This window comes from Battus philenor, unplaced genomic scaffold (genome assembly GCF_028537555.1).
Source record: "Battus philenor isolate CCGP_79_NKW_IND1 unplaced genomic scaffold, ilBatPhil1.0.hap1 SCAF_15, whole genome shotgun sequence".
Lineage (NCBI taxonomy): Eukaryota > Metazoa > Arthropoda > Insecta > Lepidoptera > Papilionidae > Battus > Battus philenor.
Window position 1 is genome coordinate 3,442,410 of NW_027181677.1, and position 20,731 is coordinate 3,463,140.

The window sequence follows — 20,731 nt, forward strand, 5'->3', positions numbered from 1 at the left end:
GTGATCACCACCTAACAATACAATACAATAACATACATAATACATCTAATACTTACATTTAATTATATGATATGCCTTGTATGTCTGCGACTGTAGTTGTGCGAATTGCTACTAAATACGAAAGAATAAGAAAGATATATTTATCTTTATTTTTCTACCTCCATTATGAATTTTTAGACTGAGCTTAGGTAGACTTATTCTGTAGCCTTATATTGAAATACCAGATCAATTCAACGCTTTACAAAGGTAATTCATATCCATCTATAGTGCTACAGAAACTGCTGTACTGCGCCTCAGGTATGCGCGGGGCGAGACGGGGGAATATTCGTTCGCTCCGTTTCGTTAGTCCGCAGTCAATGCTCGCGATAACGCTCCTGTAAATTTTTCTTCCACCCCCACCTTACTGAGCATTCCTAAGGCGCGGTATAGCAGTTTCGGTAGCATTATAGTGCAACTAATTTATTACATAGATTACAATTATACAAGTAATATCAACACAACGATTAACACATAAAGTTAATTACTAAAACAATATACTTTTAATAACATTACACTCTACATGCTTAGTTTGCAATAAATATTTATAAAATTTATACAACACTTGTCGTGGTCTAAGAGAATTCTACAAATTTGAAAGTCATCAACAGAGATTTGAGATTCGAATGCATATACACCTAAACTTGAAGTGTTGGCATAATATAGAAAACACTTTCGTAACTAAAAAATCCCTGAATACAAATCGTGACACCAAACTATTTGTTTAGGCAAAAGTAGACTACGGAAAAAGTTTAGGTATTTGAAACTGATTAAAGCCACCTCCATAGCTACTTAGCTTAAAATGTATTTTTAATTAGGCGAATATACATCCGAATATCCGATATCTGGGTAATATAAACAAAATAAAATATCGTTCTCGAAGCGAAATAAAGCGTGTATTAAAAATATACTTCCAAAAAGTCGAAAATTTTAAGAAATAAAAATAGAGAGCACCATGATTTAGAAGAGTCTGAGCAATAGTTTGATTACGCTACAAATGTATCTACGGCTATAGAATTAAGTACGCTAGCCGCTAGAGATCTATACTTGAAACATTGTTAAGACAAAAATATATCTATCTCTTTTATTCCCCATTTACCTTTATATCTAAACGAATATGAAGGAAAGAGAAGTATTTAAGAACAATTCCGCGAGAGGCATACATTTATACACATACCTTATGCATATAACTAGCCAATATATTTTAACAGTGAACACACATTTTATATCGATCGATCGATCTTATTCGAAGGTACTCTGACATAATACTTATAGACTTTTGGCCAAAACCAACTGGTGGAAAAATTTATTTACATACATTTTTTATGTTATGTATTTTAATATTTGAGAGGATTTTTTTATTATAGCCCGTGCTATTGGAGACCTCTAGTATCTCTAACTTATTTACGGGTTTGAGACTTTTATTTCTTTTTAATAATTTTATCACTTACATTTTTATTTTTGCGCTATTCTTCCATGCATCTTAAGATCTTTTATTTCGATTTCCCTCTTTTCCGATGCCTTTCATCCATCACCTCGTTTCTCAGTTTTTTTTACTTGACAGAATTAGAGATATGATTAACTTCGTCGTTTCAAATCATAGACACCAAAGATATCAATGGGGGGATGCACCATAACCGCCACGCTTAGCAGGTGGATTGGCGATCGAAGTGCTGTATTATGGCACACAGAGGACGCTATATTCCATCCTCTGGAAACGTGTGTAAGTAGTGGCATATTAAGGAGACTGGAATGTTTTGTCGTTTTCTTAAGTTAAATTCACACGACTACATTTTTAACAAGTTTTTATTTATAATCAACAATACATTCACCTTCATTATCAACAACCTTTTGCCATCTAATAAACAAATTTTCAATACAGGAGCTTTAAAAATCAATCGGTTTTTTGTAAAATATGACGACAAAAACGGCATTACTTTCTGGTCTCCCTAATAATTAATGCATGTGTGAATTATATAAGATTGTATACTGGCAACTGCAATGGCAACTCATATGTATCGACACGAAATATGTATAATTTTATAATAAAACGCAAAGAAACTTTTTTTCTAACCAATTACTTAAAAATTAGAGAAAGCTATCTGAATTGTTCTTTCACAAAAATGTCTTTTCGATGACGTTTCGGCCAAATGTCTCTCGGTATTATGTCCGTGAATACTGCGAAGTGCGAGACAAGGAGAAAGTATTTATCTCGTTTTAAAATTAATAGCAAATTTTGTACACCTACACATTTTTTTCTAAACATTCATTAAATTTGCACCTTCATACACATTTTACTTTTCCTATGTCACGGATAACTTTTTAGCATGCTAAATAATTTGAATCTCTTTTTCTTTAATTTACTTTACTCAATACACACATACTTATTACAAATTTCCATTAATACAGACCCTACAAAAGAATTTACTTCCCACCATAGAGTAACGACCATAGAGATTTACATATAAACACTCACTACAGACTATTAAACATTTCAATAACTTATTTCAACGGTATACAGGAAATGAGAAAGTTGAAGTAAAAACCATACATGTGAGTTGTGTCAATGTTTCCGTTCAATCAAAATGTATAAGCTAATCTCAAAAATATATCTTCTTTATTAATGTTACAATTCCCACATTTTGCATCCGAGGTATTCTATTCAATTCTCACAAGTGACAAAACATAACTGAATACGTAATAAGTTATTCTGCAAAGCCTTAAACACTTAAAAACTGGCTTTATTTTATCTTTTGTTATCTTAAGCCTTCTAAGGTTCCAGCTGTGGGATAAAAACATACTCATGAGAAGTCTCAGAGTTGAAAACATAATGTATTATACAATTTAAAAATGTATTTGAAGAAATTGTTAACTTTTAAATCGCTAAAATACCTATCCAAATAGTCTTTCAAGCCAGATCAAAGTTGTCATAAATATTGAGATTCATTTTTCAAAACAAGAGAGGATATTCTACACGTAAAATATTGATTACACTTTACAATAATATTACATTAAAGTTGGGGCAGCAATATTCAAAACATTTCATTTGGTTCCATTCAAAGTATTCACTTCACTTCACTTGTCATCCACTTGGATAAATTCCATATACATTTTTCACAACTTTCTGGTTACTGTAGTTCAGTTAGCCCAAGCCATCACGACCTTGGAGAATGGTACAAACAACGCTGTGTACTGAGGAGGAGTGAGGAAGTACCTCCGACCGCGGTATGTACCGTCATTACGAGGCAGCCCGGGGTACTGCGCTAGTGAGAACTCTGCTCCAACCACGACGCCACTGTTCGCTGCACTGCCGCCTGCAATACCTACATACCTGGACAAAAACAGCAATTCTTTATTCAATTTTATATATTGGGTTGACCATAATAAAGTTTTCTTTTGAAAATAATATATTCTGTGCTTTGACGGATATATATTTTTTGTTACACAAGAGTACAGACATACTATGTTTTGTTTTGTTAAATTAAGAGACCGATCCATCATCGTCATGTCAAGCGGTAAACACCCATTGCAAGGTATAGAGCTCCTGCAAAGAAACCCATGATGACCAGTCTTGTGCTGCTTGCATCTAGGAACTTCTCCGTGACGACTTACTATATCATCAGTGGGAGCCTACTCACGCCGCTTAAACCGGCTTGTAGTTACCACTCTAGAACCTTGCGGCTCCAATAGTCGTCGATTGAAGACCCATAAATAAACCAAACAAAATGTAATGATGTGTTTACCTGACACGGCCAACTGCAAGCCGGCCCTGTGGAGTGATCAGTTTGACAGCGTGGCCCAAACGCAGCTGCCGAACCTCCCCAGGAACGTACGGCTGGCCAGTCACTATACGGTCCGCTGCCGAATCCGAAACCAATACATTTATTTTCTTAAAAAAATCTCGTTTTATGTGAGGTCGAACACAAAAATTATTTTTAATTACTGTATTAACTATTTTGTAAAAGTGACCACAAAAACATTTGTCTACGTTTGCTGTTGGCTTTTCTCAGATCATGGCGCGTTTGGAACCGTCATAGCTTTAAGCCGAACTATGGATTATAGGGGATTTCAATTTTAAGTTTTGGTAACTAATTGTAGTTTCTTTTAGTTTGGGGTCTTCTGGCATTCGTCTTATGATTTACACAAGTCGTTATTGTAAATTATCCTATGTGGATAACAAATTTAATTAATTTATGAATTCTTTATTACCTTCCCGCATATAGCGCCAAAAATATGTGAAGAAATAAGATTTATTCTCATAAATGCGTAGTGAGTATAGTTATTATAAAGAGAAAAAAAATTACAGTAAGGTAGTTAAAAACATTAAATACAAACCACAGAGTAAGTTTTTAAAATTTATCAAAATAAAAAAGTCATATTAGGCATTAAGACTTGCAATGTACGAAATAGCAAACAATTCGTTGTAAGTATTCGATTTGATTATTACTACATAAAATAATAAAATGAAATATTGACTACAGATTATAACAATCGATTCAAATCATTATCATCCAGCGACCCCCCACGGTTAACCAATAACATAGTTTCCGATTAGAAAAGTAATTTCACAGTGACCAGCCGAAGACTTAACTTAGATCGTAATGGCTAATTTGCGTTGGAAAATGATAATTTTATCATTCTTAATGCAAACGGACTGTAGTCAATAACGCAAAGTAAAGAGGGTACACTCACGTTCATCAGACAGCGAGGTCAGGTTGTCAATGGAACGACGTAGGAATGTCTCCGCTTCCTCGAGGAGATCATCAGTGTCATCGCGCGGCTCGGGGCGTACGTCCGGCAGCGAGCCACGCCACGCACGGTATTCCCCTGTAACCATCAACTCACATTACATTCATCTACAGGGTGATTGATTATAAGTGTAAAAGTTTTAAACGAACAATGTATGACTTATTTGCGATCAATTTGTCTATGGTACTCCCTATCTAAAATTATATGATTTCAGAAATATTGGATATGACAATAATTATATAGAAATAAATTGTAAAAACATCAATAAAATTAACTTTTAAATTTTAATTATTTGACCTATTAGACTTTACTGCTAGAAGTTATGGATCTGTCGCATTCAGAAGTCAAGGTCCTTGTTCTCCAAGCAGTAAATAAACCCAGTACCTATAGCAATTTTCCAGGAGACAGTAAATTCGTACTCCAGATATTAAATCCAGGGTCTCTTAAAATTACACTCTCAAATACTCTCTTCGTTTAACAATTGAAAGTTTTAAAAAAAGTCCGGTAAACAAACAAGCAATACCTTTAATAGCAGTATTGGAGTTGGTATTCGGCGTCCAATCGTTGCTCCGGTCTATGCTGAGACACGGCGAACGGTACGAACCACGAGAAAGTCGCCTACAAATAAAAAAATATATATTACTATTCTCTGATATTTATATCAGAGTAGCAACCCTAGAAATGTCGGCTCCAAGAAAGAATCCAGGTAATAGTAAAGTAAGGTCCCCTACCTTACTTTACTAGTGAGCAAAAAGAAAAGTCCCTTGCCTTCCTAGAAAAGCCACTTCTCTAAGGTCATAGGACCTACGATAAGAGTCAACAAATAAATAGTATAATAAAAAAAATTTAAATAAAACAAATAAGAAAGAAATGTGGACTAAAAATAAATTGTGATATGGATAATAAAAAAACGAAATGATATTAACATTAACCAGTTAACTGCTATTGACGACTATACTCGTCATGAAAAGTGGTAATTTTTTGTACATCGACGAGAATACTCGTCATGTGTAGAAATCAGTAGCTATTTAAATTGCAATTTTTAGTAAAACAAAACATATTCTCAAATTACAAGATGTTTAGAATATTTTGCAGCTATGCCGGAATAAAATATCAAATAAAAAAATATAAACAATTTGAGATGATGTGTCCCCATATGCACGAGTTGAAAAAGTTTACCAGTTCCAATAATGAAATTTATTTATGTGTGATAATAATATTTTACATATGTTAACCTAAAAGGAGCAAAGACAAAAGTCAAAAAGTGGACTTATTAATTAAAAAGATAAGCTCGTTAGCAAGCAAGAATTTGAATTCTCACTTTTGTAGGTATAATATGGTATTGTCCTGTATAGTAAAATAATAAATTTAAAGCCTATCTTAAGGCAAGATTGATTAAATAAAGCCTATTATTATATTAAAGATTATATAGGAGATCAATGTCTAGAATTAGTATAATACTGATTTACACGTGACAAATAGACAATTTTTAAAATGAAAATTGGTGTCAAAAGAGTAATTATCGAGTTTATTACCAGATTCTTCTCGAAAGAATTAAAGTTCCGAACAAAACTAATCAGTATGTAATACATAAATACTTATTAAAATTAACATTATTATCAATGTCTTGATATTTTCGAAAGTACTTAGAAGCGTTCAAAAGAATTAATATTCGCGCTGCAACGAAAGTCAATTGACTATCCGTATGCTCGATATGTCGTGAGTAAATTGACAGTCCGTACTAGTCTTTCCCCCGGGATATACGATTGCAATAATAATGCTAGTTTTATTAATAATAAGTGTAGAAACCGTGGCTGTGGTGAGTCCGGTGCCGTGCGACGAAGGTTCCACAGGGGCTCCGCAGAACGAGACAGCTCTGGCACCATAGATGTGAAGCCTGAATAAGAATTTTAATTAAAATTTGATAGCAAGTACATATTTACCTCCTCTATAATTACATCTTTTACAATAAAACTATCAAGGTTCCAAACACAAGCTGATTTAGAAGTGTATACAACAAACTTAGACAGGTTTTAAAAAAACTTTACATGTATACTCATTGCTTGAACACTTCTTTATGTCTTAAAACCTTTAATGTATTTTCACAACGCTGCTCGATTGTGGTCAATGTATTATTTTATCTATTTCCATTACAAACTATGAACTCGGGGACAGAAAATAGAAAGCCAATTTTAGTTTCATTAGATAATGTTAATTAAGAATATTACACAGTGATGTATATGAATTTGAATGGTGAATGTATATGAATTTATTGTTTCGTAAACTTTTTGTCAAAAAAAAACTTTTAAATTTTTTACACTTATTTCCAATTACCATAAGTAGTATTTACTCCGAAATATCAAAAATCTCTACTAGACTGCGACAGGCTAATAAATTCTTGTTGTAGAAAGAATAAACTTCTGGAAGGACAGATAATAATAAATAATAAAAGATAATTAATTTTGATATAAGGTAATCCGAGTTTTAAAAATGCTTTTTCCATCTATATACCATTACATTATTATTCCTGAAACCATTGATTTCTAGATAAAGTGTACCATACATTGATTGACAGTAAGTACATAAATAGCTTATACATTCACCCCTCTTTTAAAGCTTTTAAACCTACTATCACCCAGAATATGATTCTTTATTATTCGCTAAAAATTTAATCATATGAAGTCATGAGAAATAGGCGATTCTGTGAGTTTTTTTCATGTTTAGTAACTTCTAGTTACAACGCCCATCAAACCACTACCGGAAATGATGTATATAAGCATACCTATATCACTGAGCAATACCCGACGTGCCTCGTCGGTGCGTCGGGCGGGCGGTGGCCGGGGATCAGGTACAGTCAGCCGCCGTGACGTCACCGTGCGCTGTGGCACCGTGGTCGGACAACTCACGACCCGGGAAGAACTCTGACAACATTCAATTCATTTATAATACTAACTTCGACTATGAGTCCTAACATATTGCTTAAATACAAAGGAAAGTGTCTAAAAGTACATATTTTCCGCTTTGCATTTTTTTTTAAATTGCATGGCTACTTAATTAGTAGTAATTGTTATTGTAAAATATGAAGGGTCCGAATGAAGGTACTGGTGTAGAACCCTCAATCCTAGTAACTGTAAAGAGATTTAGACTAGGCGCCATTTTGCTACTCGAAGAAGCTGTAAAAACTAAAAGAGATAGATTCACTATGTAAAGTTATATCACCTTATAAGCAAGGTAACCGTCCGATGTCCACCTCGGCGGCAGGGCTGATACTTCAGTCTGCGCCGCGCTTTCCCGACGTGGGCCGCAACCTTCGCGCAATATTGGTCGTCGGGACGAAGCAACTGATTTGCCCGAACGTATGGTCCCTCGGTACGGCAGTGGTCTAAAAAAGTCAAAATATACCTGCTTAATAGTGATTCATTATCTATAAACGTCCGCTGCAAGGTATTGGCCTCCCCCAAGAAAGTTACAATGACATCCAGCGACCTCCCTCCTTCGAAATTGTGTTTAACAGACTGTGATTCAATCAGATTTCCTTCTTTGGATTGTTGTGTTATAATAAGAATAAGATATCTTTATCATTAACAATTTATTTTAATCTCTGCAAACTATCATTTGCGAAGCCATAAAACGTCGTTTAAGAAAATTTCTTAATAATCTTGGGCAAATATTAAAAGATTTTTTTATGTATATTGTTATATACATAAATAAATAAAAATAACAGTATATTTATGTAATTGTTATCTAAACAATATTACTATGTGATTTATTTGTACATTTTGGCCTTTTACTTTGAGAAGTAAGTTAAGAAAAAATTTTAAAACATCTATTTTAAAGTAAAGTGAGTGGTGTAGCTAAAAGAAAGATTCTATGGTAGAACATACTTTGAATTTTACACCACAATGCAGGTTCTAATTGAACATTTATGAGAAACTATAAAATCCCTTATGATATAACAGTAACTTCTCCTAATGAAGAATATCATGGAAAGTAAGAAAGAGCGAGAGATATAACAGCTTTCTCTCTTTATAACCTCCTAAAAGAAGAAATTTTCCAAAACAGAATTAGCATGATCATTTAAAATTTAGTTAGGGAGAAAGAGGTGTCTGGCTCCTGAAGGTACAAAAATGCTTCCTGAAGACAGTGACGCGTGTTGTCAGCCCCAAGCACCATATCCAGACCCTCTCCTTGCCCACGCGGGGTAAACCCAGGGAATGCAGAAGTTACACCTCCTTTTTTCATATAGCAAAGATATATGAATGACAACAATGTTTAATTACACTAAAATATTACCTGTATTGAAATGGATTGGGGCACGTGTTTCGTCTAATATTGAAATTGCTCGCCAGGTCATCTTCTGATATCCCACATTTGGATATATCTGTCTCAGCAAATACAGAGAAGCGATGCCCCAAACGTCCTGGCTTTTGGAAACTGTCTATGCTTTCCTCTCTATGCAGAATATCCATGCTGGAACCCAACTCAAAACTCGAAGATTTTGTATTATCAAAACTCAAGCCTCTGTTATATTCACAAGTTAGACTATCAACACTGTCTAATCTTCTGGTACTGGCATTGGGGCTTCGCCTATATAGCATATTGTCGGACTTATTAGGGCAACTTTTTAATATTCCTCGGCCAGGTAAATCCAAACTACCTTTTCCATTAAAGGCAACATGTTTTATATCTTTATCATTTGGAAGGGAAACCCTTTTTTGTTTCAAGTTGGAGTCGCCAATGACACCTTGAAGATTGCTATTTTCTTGGTTTTCATTCTCCGCATTGTCTGATGTTTCTCCTGGTTGAAAATCGGGGTCCAGAGTGTGGAATTTTATTAGTACTGGAGTTGAGTGGACAGTAGAAGCAGAGTTCGGTACCCATTGATCTGTCTCTCGAATAGAAACTAAATCTTCCTAAAGGAAAACAAATTAATACTAATAATTAACAATGCATATGTTTAAGCAAGATAAGAAGTATTAGATTATATCAACACATAATAATGAAAATTACATTCTAAAAAAAATATCACCGGTATAGGTAAGTTATTAGCAATATATGTATGTCTACCAATACTTTTTAAATTTATATAAGTAATAGTAGAGTATACTGCTAAGTAAATTTTAAAATAAATACAAAAACAAAGAAATGGTTACATGCCATGTTATAAAATTATCTTAGAACTGGTGAATATTTTATCACACAGAAAACATATATTTTATTTACCTGCAAATTACTCATATCTTTTGATTCATCTGTAGTAAAAATTAGTTCAATATCATCCACTTCTTCAGACTCATTTCCGCTTGCATTATCTTGATCCTTGTCATCTGCTGCTCCGCCTGACTCCATTGGTGTGGTACCGCCTTCTGAAAAGACAGAATTATCGCCTTCCGACATAGATCTGGAAAAGAACATTACTGTGTTAAAAAAATACTATTAATTTCATAGTAAATCTATAAAAATATAATTAATTTATTTTATTGAATGAACGATTAGATTTAATATTTAGGAAAAACTAAATGCTTGCCACTGATTTGAAATTTATTTTATGGTAAGTCTGCTTTTGGCATTACAAAATAATAATAAGCTTGATACTACTGTCAAGTCTGTGAAGTATAACTCCAATTGGATTTCAGATGACTGATTCACTATGAACAAAAAACTTCAACAAAAAAGTGAATGGTTCAAATAAATTCAAACTTTGTGCCTAACGCTTTTAAAAGGTTTACTGGCTTATAAAAATAACTGATACTTCACCTTGAAGTATAAACAATTTAGTGTATTTACCTAAGACTCAAATCATCAACATCCAGATTGAGAGTATCTTTTCTTCTGAGCCGCTCTGTAGTTTGTTCAACAATAAGATTTTCCTCAGATGTTATTCTTACTTGTACATCAAATTTATCAGTTTTAGATTTCACTTCAGCTTCATTAGGAACAGCCATTTTAATATTTTCCGTTGACACAGTTTTAAAGTTGACTTTTTTCCCATCTATATCTGTAAGATTTTCAAAATGCTCCTTTTTTTCTTCAAAATGGAAACCAGCTTGTGAATCGGTAGACTCTTTTCTGAATTTGTTATTATTAGTTTTCTGATCAGATATGGAGTCAGATTCTGTAGTAGAACTTGAAATATTGCAATTTTCTTTAATTGTTTTTACTTTAATTTTTACATCAAATTTAGACAGTAACTCCAACTTAGTTTTATAACTTGGCAAATGATTTCCAATGTTTTCAGAAACACCTATTTCACTATTAGGGTCTGCTTCAGAGTTATCTGATTTAGGTGATTCAGTATCAGAAATAATATTAGCTCTAATGTTTTCCTCTTGAATCTCTTCTAGCTTTTCATTTGAAGAAAATTTATCAACATTGGCTAGCTCCTCTAAAATTTCTAGACCTTTATTATTTAACTCTGTTGCAGATGTATATTCTTCATCATTCCCTGTGTCCTGGACAGTTTTAGGACTGTAGGAAACTTGTAATTTTATATTTTGAGATTCTTTCTCTAATCCAGAGTCTATAATCTTCCTTCTCAAAACATGGTTTTCTACTGTGAGTTTCTCTATAACATCAGCATACTCTATGCAGTTAGAATGTTGTTCGTATTTTTCCTTCAGCTCTTTTAATTCATTCTTTGATATCTCTAAAGCGGTTCTCAGTGATACAACAGTTTGATGGAGAGCCCTCACTGTATCCAAATGCGCAGTCCCCGGTGGGACCGATTCCAGCCTCCCACTGTCCATTCCACCTTGTATTCCATCCGTAGTCCAAAATCCAACATTCCATACATGACTACCGATATTTTAAAAACTATACTTCACGATTACTGCTGTTGCCATTGTCGAGATAGCACTGTTTGACGATAAAACTTTTAATTATTCTTATGTTAACATTTGGACACCATATTCTATAAAAGAATTTAATAACTCACCTTTTAGTCCACCGATGAATAAATTTTTAAAAACACATCTGGTGCGCATTTTCGATACTTATCAAGTATCACAATAGATGAAAGACCTAACGGCGTAGCAAAGCTTAAGGGTGCGCAATCGATATAACAACCCGGGCTAAAGCGAATCGTTAAATTAATGCCCTCAAACCTAGTTTAAGTTTCGTCTGGTACAATTCAGTGATAAAAGCCGACACGAAAGCTAACAATTAAGTCAAAGTAATATCTCCCAATCTTGACAAGGTTGTTCGGCATATCTATAGTATAGAAGTAGGATGTCTGAAAATTTTCCCCCAGTTCCTCCTTGTAAACAAATCAATACCTGAATTTGCTGTTCGCGGGTGGCGGAGCAAGGAAGCTTACCGATATTACTGTCTCTCTTTGATTCTGTCCTGTCATATTGTAAATTTTATTAATTTTCTTAATTTTATTTATTAAACAACCATTTATATTCATGGTATATTATAGTCTTTGAGGTGTTTTAAGTAATTAGTGTAATTCAGTTTAAAAATAGGATTAAAACATTTGTCTCATTTCATTATGAACGCTGCGTATTTCCAAAAATGTCAAACTCATGTGTTGACTTTTGGATAACCTATAAAATGTAAATAAAAACGATATTTGAATTACAAAATGTTTAACTTATTTAAAATAAATAATTGCACCGCATCGATTTCTTACTTACTTTTACAATCCAGATTCAAAACAAAAACACATTGGGTGATTAAAAATAAGATTTTATGTTATCATTGCTATAATATATGTGAACAATTATAAAGAAAAACATTTGTTTATAGGCAAAATTAAAAAAGAAAACAGGTCCAAAATACAAGGCACTTAATCATTTCGATGATTTTTATGGCTCTATTTTTGGTGAACAATGGCCTCCAATGAAAGAAGCTTTGCTTCGTCGATCTAAATACGTAGCAGTCATCAATAATTATGGAGATGCAGAAGAGACCATGAAATATCTTAATTATAGAGGTATTGTCATATAATATTTCTGTATATAGCATTTAATAAATAAAAAGTACTTTTTGCGAGGAAGAGCTAAAAATTTAATACCAATTACAAATTTCAATTAATAAAAAATAAATTTAATAATCTTACAGGTGCACATTGTCTAAAAGATCTAATAAAAATACAGCAAGACTTCCATAATGAATACATGCCTAATCAAACTGAAACTGAACTACCACAGTCAGACACTAATGCTATGGACAACTACATATCAAGATTACAAACTAGTGAGGTAGCGGAAGTTTATCCAAATTGTAATGACATACCTGAAGTATTGGATATAACAAACAAATCTTCAGATAACACAGAAGAATTAAAAAGAGATAAAATGTAAGTACTACTTTGAAATTAGGTTGCAGATATAACTTAGATAATTTGTGATCTCCCAAACTTGTTTATATTTCATCCTAGAGAGGATACTAGGGCCTGGTTACCCATGATTAAGCTAAGTGAAACTTATCTTGGGTCCTTTAAAGGTGAATAGATGAGCAGCCAGGCTGTGGGTGTGAGGATGCTATTAAGAAAATTATCTTATAGCTCTTATACAGGATTATAATCAGAAATCTGACATCCAAATGCATATTAAACTGAAGTTGTGTGTGCTTGCTATGGAAAGCATTTTTATATAAAAATATTGTGGATGTGAATCAGTAAGATGGACAACTATATTTGCTTGTGTAGGTGTGGATTTGGAGAAAGGATTGTTCTTTTTTTTTGTATTTCATTGCTGTCTCCATAAATTCATGAATAGAAGAAATAAGTAAATATGCACCAAAACATAGCATCTCTGATCATTATTGTGCAAACCAGAATTTATTACTTGTCCATAATGATCTTCTTATGTGTGTGTGTGTATATATATATATATATATATATATTATATATATATTATATTTTGATACTAAATGTCCAAATGTACAATTTTATTATGTTTTACTTAGTCTCTACTATATTTTTGCTTAGAAAGTTATGTATTACATGCCAGAAATATAAAGTTGTATGAAGATGCCGGGTGTAAGATGCGTCAATCCACTGAAATCCTATTACTGAAATGATGATGATAAAAGGAAAATGGCTAAATATAATGAAGTTAAAGTTATAATAAAAAGAAAATCTTTTAGAGTAACAATAAATAACACTCTTGATCAAGCACTGGAAGAGGCAGAAATTGATCAGACTAGATTAATTGATCCATCGATGGGAATCAATTCAGAAACTTTATACCAATATGTACCAGCAACCAAACTTAAAGGGTTAGAAGAATGGGTACCTGAATCTCTTCATTATTCTTTCTATAATAATCGTGAGTAAACTATAATACTTTAGTAATTACTTATCTTAGCTCTAAAGTTTTCTGAATCGGTAGTAGTATTGATTAATGCAATCCTTGTGGTAATCCGGTAATGGTGACCAATCAAGTCACAGTTTGACCCTGAGTAGCAATCTCACATAAACTAAGAACTTAGAGGGCTTCCGAAACTATTTTGAGATGTAAGTTCTTAGCATTCTATAGATTTGCTGGATAGGGTGATCGGGGCTGGCAACCCACATAGCAGGCTTCCGTCAAATGCTTTTGCATTTACTTTAACCAACCATACTTTCCCTATTTAACCAAAAACTTAACCATATTCTTCTAATTCTGTTTTAGAAGATGGTTTCAGAAAAGTGCAGATATTTTCTCTTGACAGGTTTAAATCTTTCAGCATGTCACAGAGAAATTTCACTGTTATATTTACCTCTTGCACTACCTCTCTCACATACGAATTCACTGTTTGTTACTAGATCATAATATGTAAACAGCCTGTGCTGAGGTTTCCAAGGAAGCCATGGAGCTGGGTAAAGAGTTATACTTTCTTTAGTGCTCTGTTATCTAACAATCTACAAAATAAATAATAACTAGAAGATCATTATAAAAAGCATATTTATAATAAAGAATGCTATTACATAACAATGAATCAAAAAATTCATTTTGAGTCAATAGCAATCTCATAGTCCCTCTCCAGTGAAGCCTTAAAGTTCTAGAGTGGAGACTGTGGTCTGACAGTTGCAATGTAGGACATCTATTCCTTAGGTGGACTTGCTAAAGTCATCAAAAGACTATGCAGGTCACTTCCTATAGGTCTTATTAGAAATCTATTGGAGACTCCTATGTCCAGCAGTGATTATTCTACAGCCGAAATGTTAAAAAGTATGATGATGATGATGATGATAAATCAAAAATTTACTGTTATCAAAAATTTTCGCATGAAATATTTTATACCAGTATATTTGTATTTTTATTTTACTTATATTAGTAACTGTTCATCATTCGCTAAATAATTTTACATTTTTATTAACAGAGGTTAAGGATTTTCCATTAATAGTAGAGCCAGAAAAAACATTTACATTTCCGGAGCATTTGAAGGTTTATACATATGAAATGAATAGTGAATATACCATGTTTCCTGAACCAAAGAGATCCCAAACAGGTATTTATGATTATTAAAATTCAATTACTAGATTCAGTATTACACAAATAATGGAAATAAGCTTTTGTTGTGAAATTTTTCAAATGTTTTGTACAGGGTGATTGTTTATAGATGAAAAAGCTCAATGGTTTAAAAAATAAAAAATACTATTATAATAACATACAAATATTTACAGTGGTGAATGTATAGTTTATTTGACAAATAAGCTACACATTCAACCCTTTAAAGTTTTCAAACAATACATATATTCAAGCAACATTTACTTATATCCTTAATGAAAAAAGGCAATTAAAAAATGCAATTGCGGGAAGTTGCTGTTTGTGTGCAGCGCTAAAGTACATGTACAAGTAGAATAAATTAAACTAGTTTTTTTTTATTTTTAGGAGTATTTAATTATTATCCTATGGATTGCAGTAGTGTTTTAGCAGTACTAGCACTCTGCTTGTCGTCCGGCGATAGAGTTCTGGATTTGTGCTCAGCGCCCGGAGGAAAAGCTTTGGTGGCACTTCAGACGCTGCTCCCCGATATAGTTGTGTGTAACGACGTATCTGTGTCGCGATCTAATAGGTAAGAACAACATGGGCGTTTATATTTATTATTGATAAATGTATACACATATATACTCCCTAACTAAAAATTGCCAGTTCTTAAAACTGACAACTTTTGATTTAATTACTTGGTATTTCTATTTACAATTCCAAATTCAAATTATTTTAAAATTACGGGTAACACAATTCTGTTACGTAACTATTTATTTATTAGTTATAGCGTCTTTTTATTTTATTTTAACATAATAACATAATTTTTGACATATTTTTCACCTTGACGATCTTGACGTCTAAATATGTACCTTCATAAGATATATGTGATTTTCCATATGTTATATCCAGATTTAAAATTCGTCCGGAAAAAGATGGATGGATTTATCTAATTACATAGTTAATTTTATTTATAGTTAAATTCGTTTATAATTAATTCTCAAATTATTCTTTTAATAGTATCTAGTGTTAAATAAACATTTTCATATGACTTTTAGGATAGGAAGAATATTCCGCGACTATTTAATAGACTTTGACAGCAACGCAAAATGGCGGGAACGTGTTTTGATTACTCGGGTAGATGGTCGGGTATTTACGGACGACCACGGCTTTGACAAGGTATTGTTTTTATTAATAATTTTTTAATCTGTACATTACGGGATATATTATTTTCAGGATAATCTTTTTTATTTTCTTTTGTCGCATTTTGTTTTTTTTTTTCTCTAAAAAGTTTGCAAGCTATATTAAGACGGTTTTAAATAAATGTATTGATCTTTAAACATGTTTTTTATTCAATAAAAATATATAATTACAATGGAAACAATAATTAATAATATTATCACGTTCGTATGAAATATTTACCGCGTAAATATCGTAAATATTCGTATGAAATATTTATCGCAGTTATAAAAAATTATTGACGTTGATGTGTGAACTAAATTAGGTTTTTCTGTGCATCTACGATCGTTGTCGATCAGATGTTTTTTTTTATTACAGAACAAGGTTACTATTAGTACATAGGATTATGCTTAAAATTATTGACATTATTAACTTTTGTCTCCCACCTACAAATAACTTAAAATTAAAATTATTTGTAAGTAGATTTAGCAAGGTAACAGCCACCGACCAAGTCGAGCTTCGGCTCTCTCGCGCGCCTTTGAGTCGGAATGCTAACCAGATGTTATTGATGATTGACAGTCCCGGTTAGGTGAAATTGTAATATGTAGCATCCTGAGTTAAAACTCTTCAGTAAGCTCACAAGCTTAAAAGAGGTTTTAAGTTTAGTGCCCTCAGCACCCTGCCTCTCCGCACACGCAGAATACGTAAATGCCACTTGGACCGCAGTGAACCAGGTCAAAAATATATGTTGATACATAGGTGTTCAATCTTTAATTTTATATTAATGCTTGTAAAGGTGTATTTCTTATTAACGATGATATTGACGCTATCATTTTAAGGTTTTGGTGGACGTCCCGTGTACAACAGACAGGCACTCCGTGACGGAGGACGAGAATAATATATTCCGACCTGACAGAGTGAGAGAGAGACTTACGATACCAGAGACACAAACGCAGCTTTTGGTGTAAGTATTTAAATTAACAAAAATATAATACTGTAAAGATAAACGAGTTGTTGAATCCATATAACTCTGGTACTATTTTATTTTAGAAGCTTTAACATTACACATATTATGATTAGCATTTAGTATTTAAATTTATAATAATCTTATGTAAATGTTGCCAAAATTATAAGCTACCACACCATGTACAAGATCAAAATCAAGAATAAGTTATAATAAATAATTATATGGAAAATTAATAACAAAACTTCATACACTTTGTGCATTAATTATATGGGATTGCCACAACTCACAATCAGGTTTCCAGAGGATGGACAGCAGCGTCCTCTGCTTACCATAATACCGCACTGCCATAACGAACCCACCTGTCAAACGTGGCGATTATGATACATTCCGCTATAGACATCTTTGGGGGAGACTTAAGCCTTGCAGTGAGCGTTTATGGGCTGAAACGTCGAATATTTCAAGTCAATTCTCCTCTTACGAACTCTTTCAAAGAGAATAATTTTCTTAAAATGGATCTTTGAAGTTGTACTCGTGATCATCTCTATTTCTTCAGTATTTCTGTAGCTATATATCATTCTACATTTATACCAGAGAATTGCAAGACATAGAAATTCAATCCACATGAGGAATCTTTCTTGTCTTGACTTAAGTGGCAAGGAATGTTTCTTAGTTCACATATGTCGTACATTTTTGTCATACTAAAGGCATTTTCTGTAATTATAGCATAATGTACTCGTATTTCTGTTTATTATTATTATAAACAATTGGTTAATTTCCTTATAACTTTGATTATCGTTTAGACAAATAATCGGTCTTTCAAAAATACCTCAAGTTAACATCACTAGTCTTAATTGACAGGAAATGAGTTTTTTGTTAACAAATGCGTTTAAAAAATGCATTTTAGATTATATTAAAAAAAAATACTTCTTTATATGACTATGCACAATGAATAGGCAATGAATACTCGGAGCTTCACTGCCAGTCAGAAATGAAGAGATCCGCAGAAGAACCAAGGTCACTAACGTAACTCGAAGTTGCGCGTCTGAAGTGACAGTAGGTGGGATATATCGTTGGTGTGACTAAAGTTTTCAACTGGCGATCACAAGTCGGTAAACTGCATGGGTAGGGCTTACATTAGGTGGATCGACGACTTAATCAAGGTCGCGAGATGTTGATGGACGCGGGCAACCATGGGAGAAAGCCTATGCTTTGCAAGAGTCTATTGGTTGACTTGATGATGATAATTCTTATTATATATTAGATAATTAATGATTAGATAATTAAGTCTATTGGTTGATATGATGTGTAAAACAATTTGTATCCAGAAACGCATTGAAGCAAGTGAAGGTTGGAGGCGCGGTGGTGTATTCAACGTGCTCATTAAGTCCGATACAGAATGATGGCGTCGTGCACGCGGCTTTACGACGCGCTTTCGAAACACACCAGATAGTAGCCGTTGTCAAGTAAGCACAAGGAATTCTGTACAATAAACATATTTTTACCGTGTAGTTATAATAAATATCAATAGATAGCATTCACATACAATCTGATTAGTTATAAACGTAAAACCTATGAAGTGATGAATATATAGACATGCGTGACCAAGCTCCAAGATAGTTCGAGAAATTGTTCGAAATTTGATATTTTTCGCGAGCCGTAATTTAATACGCATTTAAAACATGCAAACAAATGTTTTGTTACAAAAATTATATTTATTGAAATTATATGACAAAAGTAAGCATTATACGCATATGAGTATTAAAATTACAAATAATGGCAGGCGTTTATGACAGCACTCCTAATAATTCTTACGATGCCGGTTAATTAATTATGATCAATGTATGAATTTCTCTAATTTTATGATAATTATAATAATAATTATTCACACCAGTAATTTGTTTTGATTTCCCAGGATTGACATTGGTTATATAAATTTAAATATTAAAATAATTCGGCAATCAATCGGAACCAAAAATAATCGTTCAAAGAGCCGCAGTTTGGCCACCCTTCATTTAGCTCATTTGTCAGCAAAAACCTTTAACGATTTTACACCTATTTACTTTATTGCTACGAAATTGAATTATTGAAGTTTCGAGTGCCGCCAGTAAACGCTGCGTTGGTAGGCCTCCCATGTAAAGATCGATAGAAGTTACTAGATGCCGGCAGCGTAAGTCGTGTAGTCTCTCGGGGTTGTTTCTGGGGTGACTTATGACTTGCAATGAGCATGGAAAAGAAGAAAAAGAATGCCTGAAAAAATCTATTTTTACGATAATTGAAGCTATATTACCTGTAAAACTTAGCGTACATTCTTATTGTATTCAACCAGCAAATCCTCCTACTTAAATATTAGTATAGAAAATTTATAATAAATAATCTGTTACAGAGATTTGTCAGCGTCGATAAGTGGGTTAAGCAGTACCTTACACCTGGCCAGTGGGGCCATCAAGCCGCGCTACGGGCAGCTGGTGGTGCCCTCTATAGACGCCAACTTCGGACCGGCGTACATCGCACGCCTTGTCCGGATTAAATAAGAGTTATTATTCATAAATGTATAGTTGTAATAAATGTGAAACATATTTTTTATTTTTACTGTGTTACCAGATTTAGGTTGGATTTAGACCGAAAATCAATAGTTACTAATTTTAGGAATAACAAAAACTAATATTTTTTGCAGTAAAAGTTACAAGTATTACATGAAATTTAAACTTATAGTATATATGTCATAGTTATGGCCCCAGATTTTCACATTTACGTGTTAAATCATACCCTATATATATTTTGTGTTTAAATTAATATTCGTCGTTTTTAAACATGATACACTTGTGCCGATGTTTTGATAATTTTTTTCACAATAAGGCTCGGTCACTCCTTCATAGCTAACACTCCACCAAACCATAACTGAAGTCAGATAGTGAGTGATAGTTCTACTATGTTCACTAATTGGAAAGTTTTTTTTTTAAGATTTCAGCATATATAGGTTAATTTTAAGTTGTAAAAATGTTCTCATCTGTAAACGCAATTTTTCTGTGACATCTCTTTGTGTACCACTTAAGTTGTTTTGATTTTACCACCCTATTCTTTTTTTAAGTCTCGTATAGGCTGCTAGACCTATGTTATCTTTTTAAATTTGCAACGTGGTTTTCATTGCTATTTTCATCTGATGAGATAAAATCTTTTGCTTTCGGGCAAGATTTCTTCGAATTCTTTTCCATACTGATTGTTTTATTCGTACGAATATTACGTCGACGGCCTGATATTTTTCTGTCACAGACAGAGGTTTCATTGTACTAATTAAGAGTCCTAAATACCTACTTTATGTAATACAAACACAGCGATTAGATTATCTTTGTCATCTAATTCCTTTGTAATGTTACAGAATATT

At 33.0% G+C, this 20,731-nt stretch overlaps 2 protein-coding genes across 2 annotated transcripts; one reads left to right on the top strand and one right to left on the bottom strand.

The window, feature by feature from the left end:
• Positions 1–2,958: 2,958 nt before the first annotated feature.
• On the bottom strand, positions 2,959–11,630 carry LOC137918889 (serine-rich adhesin for platelets-like). The gene is made up of 10 exons (XM_068761820.1): positions 10,573–11,630; positions 10,009–10,186; positions 9,079–9,698; positions 8,005–8,167; positions 7,568–7,706; positions 6,595–6,682; positions 5,309–5,403; positions 4,729–4,863; positions 3,780–3,894; positions 2,959–3,367 (listed from the first exon to the last, which is right to left on the bottom strand). The coding sequence occupies exons 1-10, from the start codon at positions 11,529–11,531 to the stop codon at positions 3,175–3,177; spliced, it is 2,685 nt and encodes an 894-aa protein (XP_068617921.1). The 5' UTR covers positions 11,532–11,630; the 3' UTR covers positions 2,959–3,174.
• Positions 11,631–12,326: 696 nt separating this feature from the next.
• Positions 12,327–19,925, top strand: l(2)10685 (5-methylcytosine rRNA methyltransferase l(2)10685). Its single transcript, XM_068761753.1, has 10 exons — positions 12,327–12,457; positions 12,535–12,721; positions 12,850–13,087; positions 13,879–14,060; positions 15,097–15,225; positions 15,609–15,792; positions 16,262–16,382; positions 17,222–17,346; positions 18,675–18,812; positions 19,733–19,925. Exons 1-10 carry the CDS (start codon positions 12,371–12,373, stop codon positions 19,878–19,880), a joined length of 1,539 nt encoding a protein of 512 aa, XP_068617854.1. The 5' UTR covers positions 12,327–12,370; the 3' UTR covers positions 19,881–19,925.
• Positions 19,926–20,731: the final 806 nt, after the last annotated feature.

Coding starts and splice junctions, on each gene's coding strand:
- LOC137918889 (XM_068761820.1), bottom strand. CDS start 11,531: ATGGACAGTGGGAGGCTGGAATCGGTCCCACCGGGGACTGCGCATTTG. Junction 9,699..10,008: donor AAGATATGAGTAATTTGCAG/GTAAATAAAATA, acceptor GTTTTCCTTTAG/GAAGATTTAGTTTCTATTCG. Junction 5,404..6,594: donor CCGGACTCACCACAGCCACG/GTTTCTACACTT, acceptor TTTTATTTGTAG/GCGACTTTCTCGTGGTTCGT.